Source organism: Hirundo rustica, chromosome 6 (assembly GCF_015227805.2).
Source record: "Hirundo rustica isolate bHirRus1 chromosome 6, bHirRus1.pri.v3, whole genome shotgun sequence".
In the NCBI taxonomy this organism is placed as follows: domain Eukaryota; kingdom Metazoa; phylum Chordata; class Aves; order Passeriformes; family Hirundinidae; genus Hirundo; species Hirundo rustica.
Window position 1 is genome coordinate 38,372,680 of NC_053455.1, and position 7,230 is coordinate 38,379,909.

Here is a 7,230-nt window from a genome sequence, read left to right on the forward strand (position 1 = left end):
GTGCCATTCCCTGCCACTTGCAGGCCACCTGCAGGACTCTCCCTGCCGCACATGGCAGAGCCCCAGGGGGCCTCCCAAACCCTGGGCATGCATGCAGAGCTCCTCCTTCCCCCTTCAGCTCCTCCAGGGACTGAGATCCTGGGCTGGCTCCTCGGTAGCCTTCAAAGTTTGTGCAGGCCCCATTCTTGGGACGCTCAAATGTACATTTTCCTCAGGCAGACTTGACCAAGCCATTGGCTGCTTTCACACCCATTTGAGGAAATCTGGTCTGTTCCTTCTCCTCGTCGCTCTCCTACCGCCTCCTTCCCTTGCTAAGCTGCATGCATTTATTGTCATCAGCCACAAATACAAGTTTGGTCTCATTGATTTTCTGACCTGGACAAGTACATGAAGCACTGGTAAGTTCACACCTTGGAGATGCTATATTTAAACTACATTTTTACTAAAGCTGGAAACACTTTGGTAGGTTTACCTGTGTGGTCTCCTCTGTTCTGGACACTCCACCTTGAAACTGTGATGATATCGTAGCATCTAAAAAACAGATATTTTTCCTCTTGGGTTCTTGACCTTCTCTGAATCCTTTTAACATTTGTGAGTTTGCTTATCCTTTTCCCTGCCTTTTAAGAACTGTTTGCCCTCTGGAGTGCTTTAACATATGAAGGCTGGGGCTGGACTAACTGTTGTCATCTACTTTATTTATTTGGCTTGTGCCACTGCAAAGCAGCTGGGTAGGTCCTGTCTTAATGTACTCAAGGAAATGGTGACTCAGGCCCCTGTTCCAAGATTGTGTGGGAACTGCTGGGCAGGAAAATGGAAAAGAAGGAACTGAAATCATACGAATTGTGCTGGTTTTAGACTTGGGAAATATGCAATTGATAGCGCTTGTAAATGTTTCCATTGCAATCGGTTTCTAACATGAGGTGATCTGATAGGCACAAGCTTGTCATAGGGAAGTCAGAGAAAACTGCATCTGCAGGAGGGAGCTGCTGGGTAGGGAGGCATCTCCAGAAGTGTCTGGCAATACTGGTTGTCTCACTCTGTGACAACAATGAGTGTTTTTTCCCAGGCCAGTTGTCAGTGGCAGAGCTGCCAGAAGCTGGAGCTGCACACACAGGCATCTGCTCCGCTTGGGCTGGCAAGCCATGGCACAGGAAGAGGAAACTGATAGTGAAATAAATCTGGGGTACAACACCGTCTTTGTGTGTCACCATCACCCTGGCACTCCCAAGTGCCACGGCTGTGAGACTGCCTGCCTCCAGGCAGCAATTACATTCCTCCCACTTGGTACATCAGAGAAAAGCAACCCCCACCTTGGTGTAGCAGTACAAAGTCTGGGCATGTAGCAAATCTTGCAGGGTGCCATTTCTCCTCACTCACATGGGATGTTAACCTTTTAAATTCATCAACTGACCAAAACATGACCAGTTTCCAGACTCCCACAGTAAGGACACAGTAAAAGCCTTGGGAGAAAGAAGTTACCTGATTACCTCAATGTCTTACTGACTTGAAGATGCAGTGACAGGGTGACAGCAGCAAGCTGCCATATTCACCCCTTCTGATGAGAAAATGGGGTCCTTTTTTTGGAAGTCTGCTACAACAAATTCCTTGGGAAGAAAATGGTCATTCAGTGGAGTAGTGCACCTGTGCTAAAAACAGTGAAGTTTTTTAGGGAAGAAGAAACAGCCACTGAAGGAACATTCCTAGTGCAGCTGCATTGTTCACAACCATTCACTGCTTGTCTTTTACCAGATGTGGAAGATCGTGGGCTCAAGCCAGGCTAGGCAGGACAAGGGGCTCTCCCTGTGCAATGGCAGCGTGGGTTGCTCAGTGCACATCTGATACTCATTCCTGTCAGTGGCATCTTTGTGCCTGTGAAGATTTGAAAGGTGTGAATATGGTTTTGTTTTATCTGCAGTTATTCTGGAATCTGACCCCAGTCTTGTACTAGTGCAGGAGTGTTTCTCTGCAGGTAAGTTCAATCTTTAACCCTTTGACTTTCCATTTGGAGGATACCCCATCTCCCACGGTGCAGCTGCTCAGCTGAAGTGAGAGCCTCCACAGGACAGTGAAAGCGTACTTTTCTCTAGTCTGTTACCCCTGAAACACTGAACTGCCTTTAATTAGTTGTTTCAATTAGTTTTGACTCCATCACTCAAGTCCTGAAGCAGTTACACTGCTAGGTACAGTGATCTGCTGGTGCAGCACACTAGAGGAGTGGGAATGTGCACATTACCCCTGTACACATCACATGGGGCACAAGGCAGAAGAAAACTGACTCCCTTACTGCAGCCGCAGTTTCTTGCCCGTCCACTATTACTTCTTGGAAGCAGCAATGCCAAATAATACTCAGAATGAAACTCCTTTGACATGCCAAGGAAGAATTACATTTCTGTGCCTGCCCTGCGGAGTTTGGAAGGCTGGCTTGTGTCTGCTGTAAGTACCAGCACTCCGCAATCAACAAGAGCTGGAAAGAGAAAGTCAATGAATCCCCTTTTCTCAAAGGGAGAGTCGGTGGGGTTCTTCCACTAGAACTGACAGAGGCATGCTGCTCAGCAGCAAGATGATTAAAAAGACCAAAACAAAGCCACAAAAAAATTCATAGGAACCTCAGCAGCATTAGCAGTTAAGGCTTTGCTTAAAAAAAAAAAAAAAAAATCACCATTAAAAAACCCACAAAAAACAAAGAAACAAAAAAATCACCAGTAAAAAACAACCAACAAGCAAACAAAAACAAAATTAAAAAAAAATAAAAAAAAAAAAAAAAGAAAAAGAAAAAACCAAACCAAAGACTCCTTAGTTTGAACTCTAAGTCCATAATGAAAAAGACCAACACCAAAATACATGAGACTGACTTTGTCAGTTTGTTTTATTACTGGGCACAGCACCATACCACTTCATCTGCATACAAGCCACAGTAATACAAACAGTCCCTTGCCTTTTTTATAATTAAAAAAACACATGGTATTTGGGAGGAGCCAACGGTCCCAGGGGTCAGCTCTCAAGAGCTATTTTGCTGCAGTTGCAGTAGCAGCAGTTTTCTCACAAAATACTGTGGGTTTTCATGATGCTAATACGTGAAGCTGAAAAGTCTGCTCTCGCAGCAGTGCCTCCTGCTCAACGTGATCAAGGCAGGCTTTTCAGCAGCTCACAGGCTTACAAGTCTGCTCAGTCATGGTCCTCTGCAGTGTAAAGAAAGTGTGCCAGACAGACATCCCTGTATGGAACTAGAACCCCCAAATGCTTCCACAGAAACCCACATCATCCTGAAGCACCAGGGGTTTATCCAGTGCAGGGCTAGTTAAAACTCTCCTGCATCCTTTCAGCTTTCCTGCAGGCTGCACAGGCAGGACCATTTCTTACTGAGTCAGTTATATCTGGAGCAGCACAAGGACAGTGAAGCTTGGAAAAAAGCTTGTCATTAAAGCAGGCTTAGCTCCTCAGAAAAGAGATTTAAAACTAGAAGGCACAAATGCAAGGTTGAGTGTGGGCTGCATACCACTGTGGCATGAGTAGTTTAGATACCCCTCCTAAGATGAAATATAACACATAATAAATACAGTATGACATTTTAGAAAATAAGTGCATTACTGTGATCCTTCACAACATAAGGAAGTAGGATCCACAAGAGCATAAAGAGGCCTGTTCACTTCATATTGCACAAACGTTCTAAAATTTAGTGTCAGGTCATTGTAATGGAGGTGGGACAAGGCAGGGGGAAAAAAAAAAAAAAAGGTTTTATTTGGCAGAATCTGCCAAAGTCTCCACCACCACACAAGCAGCTTCTTGCCAGTCTGAGGTAGAATTACAAATATACTGCTTAAACCCAGTCAAGTCCTGCTCAACTAGTCTTCACAGAAAAAAGAAAAAAAAAAAAATTAAAAAAAGAGAGAAAGTGCACAGAATAGATGAGCCTCTTTCTCTAAAGAAAATGAGTTCCTCAGGCTTGGCTCCCAGAAGCAAGTCTTACAGAGCAGAGTTCCTGTGAAGATCCCAGCTCTCCATATGGAAAAGCAGTGATGGGTATTGTGATGCTACAGATAAGGAGTGTAATAGGTACTAATTGCAAGTCCTATGGCAAGTGTTTTACTCTCCACTTCCTCCCTCCCCAACTACTTGCTAGCTCTCCCTTTATTCACTCAGTCCAGTATATTTTATCAGAGTTAGGATTGTCTTCACTGCTTTCTTCTCTCTTATGTCCCTTCTATTGAAACCTGCAAAAAAAAAAAATTCCTATTTCAACCCTTAGACTTCTGAGGGACACTTGCAGTTTCTTCTAGAGACTCCTCTGTGTAGTATAGACACGGAAGGATGGAAATCAGAGCCTCCTCTATAGAGAAGAGATGCTTATCCTCTGCTTGAGGACAGAAGTAGCGCATAAAGTCTGCCAGTCTCAGCAAGTACTCAATGTTATGGCCAGCACAACCACTTGAGACAATTATTTGAGCTGCGATGTCTTCTTCAGATGCTGGGCCGAGGTAAGAAGGGTTCTGGGGTGTCGCAATGTAGACAAGAGCCAGGATGGGCTCCTCTGCATCTTTCTCCTGAGGGTGGAACTTCACCAGCTTGGTGTCATATCCTCCCAGGACAGCTTCTCGCATGTTGAGATACTCGAGCGACGCAGCAATTTGTTCCCCACGGACTTCATAGGCGACGCCCCACGTGCACGCCTAAAAGCGAAAGAGCCAGGTGGTTACGGGATGCTGGAAGAGCAGCGGCCTATCCAGCCTCCCGCTAGTGTTTCAAATCAAGGCTCCCTCACTCCGGGGGGGCCCCGCACAACTGATAAGAGGGCAGAGCAGGGTAACACTCCGCACGACCCCCCTCCCCCCGATCCCGGCGGGGCTCAAGAGCACTCGGCTGCCGCCACACCTTTCCAGCCCCCTGCCCCTGCCCAGGCCAGCTCCCCGCGCCCCGGTACTCACCCCGCAGTCCTCCAGGAGCGTCACCACCCGGCCGGGCTGCGGGCACAGAAAAGGCAGCGCCGTTAGAGCCCAGCCGCGGCCCCGGCGCCCCGCGGCCCCCCCGCCTCTGCCGCCCCCTTACCATCTTCTCGCTGCCGCGGTGGAAGGTGTCCCCCTGCCAGAAGCGGCGGCTGTACCCGCGGATGAAGCCCACCTTGCGCGACGTGAACTCGAAGCCCGGCCTCCACACCAGCGAGCCGTACCCGAAGATCCACACGGGCGCCGCCAGCTCCGCGCCCTCCGCCTCCCCCGGGGGCGAGGAGGATGAGGAGGAGAGGAGCGGGCGTGGCGGCGGCTCCGGGCGCTCCTCGGGGCGCTGCGGGTCGCGCTTCATGTCGGGGCCGTCGGGGCTGCCGGGGCCGCAGAGCGCTCGTAGGGCGGCTCGGCCGCCGCGGCGCTTTAAAGGCGGCCCGGGCCGCCCGCCCCGCCCCGCCCCGCCCGGGTGATGCAACGGGGGCGGGAGGTTTCGCCGAGCCGGGTGTGCGGCAAAGCGGGGCGCGGGTTGCGTCAGGCGGGGCTGCCCGGGCCGGGATCGGCCTGTCCGGCGGCGCTGGGTGCCGCATTCCCGCCTGGGGATGCCGGGGCGTCAGCCGCTGCCAAGAAGCCAGCGGCCGCCGGAGCGGAGCGCGCCGTGCCCCAAAGGGAGAAGCTGGGGTGGAATGAGCGAGCCAGCCCTCCTCGGGAGCCTGCCACACGCTCCCGGCTTTGGCCTCGTCCCAGAACCTGAGGTGCTGCTCTGGAGAACCAAGCAGTTAATATTTAACAAGGTGAAGCGACAGCTCCTGGCGTCAGCAGGGCCAAGGCGTAAGGCACGTAGGCGGAACAGAATAATGACATCCACACTAATGCAAGGACGTGGTGCTGAATTCAGCTACTTGAGTGCTTTTCCCCTACTACTACATCCAGGCTGGAGTGTCGGCTTGCAATATGTAACATTTGTTACATGGAGGGGTGCAAGTGCTGTCTGTCTATGGGACAGACGCCCAGCTGTCAACCAGCTTTAGGCAGGTTGTGGGAACTAGAGGTGGACTTTTACATCAAAAGTTACTCATTTTGGTGGGAGAGGAGGAGAAAAAATGAGAAGCAAAACCACCGAAGTGTTTCTCATTATTGTTCTTGTCCTTTGCACTTAATCAATCTAAGCAGTCTTTACTTAGTTTCCTGTCGGTCCCCATCCGACTGGCACCCACCTTTCCATTCCACTTAGCAGGGCGTTGCAGCTACAACACCCACAGCCTGTGGTGGGTGCTCCCTGTGCTGTGGTGTGTTCACCACGGGTGACAAGAGTCTGCACGGCTCTCACATCTGTCCTGCTGCTCCGTGCCTTACACAGCACATCCTTTCTCCTGCCCCGCGCCTCTGACTCTGACTGATCACCGTGGATGACCCTTCACAAGGTCAGCCTCGTAACGGAGCCCAAAGCTCCATTCTCCTCTCCACTTGCGCTTTTCCCAGTCACCTCCTCTCTCTTACTCAGGCTCAAAGGTATGGGGTTGGCATGGCGTGCTCCCGGCCCTTCACACCACACACCCATGCAGGCACAGGCTTGCAGCCTCTTAATCCTTCTCTGATGGTCCCTTTCCATAGACAGAAGGTGAATCTGTCACCTGTTTGTACAGCTACTTTATTCAGAGTCCATAGTCAGACCAGAAAGTGCTCCAGAAACTGTTCTTATCAGCTGTCTGTATCAAAGCTCCACTTGGCAAAAAAAGAAATGAATCTCTAGTCTTATATTTTTTTTCAGTCTTGTGGTTCCTGTCCCCTGACATACAAGACTCCTGCCTTAGCAGGAGTTTGTCAATGCTAAAATGATGTAGCCCTTCAATCAAATTAAACCAGTGTCCTCTGGGAATAAACCAGTCTTCTGTGTCCCACTGTATATGTAGAGCAAGTGTACATTTTTCATATTTAGTTACTTTTTGTTTCCTACTAAAATCAAGGAAATTTGAGCAAACTCCCAATATATAGTTAACAAAAGCATTAAAACACTTGTGTGTAGGTGCATCTTCATTATTAAGAGCACAAAAAGAGACAAATCAGTATAAAAGATAAGATAAAGAAGGTCTTGCTAGGTTCTGGTCTTGGTAACACTGGTTGAAAAAAAAAAAAAAAAAATCTGACCTCTTTCTTCATCTTTCCCCAGGATGTGGATTTTATCCATTTTCTTGGTTTGTTCAGTCTGGAGAAGGGGAGACTGAGGGGAGGCCTCATTGTGGTCTTCAACATCCTCATGAGGGGAAGCAAAGGGCCAAGTGCCAATCTCTTCACT

At 49.3% G+C, this 7,230-nt stretch overlaps 1 protein-coding gene across 1 annotated transcript; it reads right to left on the minus strand.

Moving 5' to 3' along the window:
- Nucleotides 1-2,838: 2,838 nt before the first annotated feature.
- CHAC1 (ChaC glutathione specific gamma-glutamylcyclotransferase 1) lies at nt 2,839-5,318 on the minus strand. The gene is made up of 3 exons (XM_040068763.2): nt 5,044-5,318; nt 4,923-4,958; nt 2,839-4,667 (listed from the first exon to the last, which is right to left on the minus strand). Exons 1-3 carry the CDS (start codon nt 5,293-5,295, stop codon nt 4,236-4,238), a joined length of 720 nt encoding a protein of 239 aa, XP_039924697.1. The 5' UTR covers nt 5,296-5,318; the 3' UTR covers nt 2,839-4,235.
- Nucleotides 5,319-7,230: the final 1,912 nt, after the last annotated feature.

Bases quoted from the DNA above. Each gene is read 5' to 3' on its own strand.
- CHAC1 (XM_040068763.2), bottom strand. From the start codon at position 5,295: ATGAAGCGCGACCCGCAGCGCCCCGAGGAGCGCCCGGAGCCGCCGCCA. The intron at 4,959-5,043 runs GTAAGGGGGCGG...CTGTGCCCGCAG, and splicing joins ACCGCGGCAGCGAGAAGATG to CCCGGCCGGGTGGTGACGCT. The intron at 4,668-4,922 runs GTGAGTACCGGG...TTTCGCTTTTAG, and splicing joins CGCTCCTGGAGGACTGCGGG to GCGTGCACGTGGGGCGTCGC.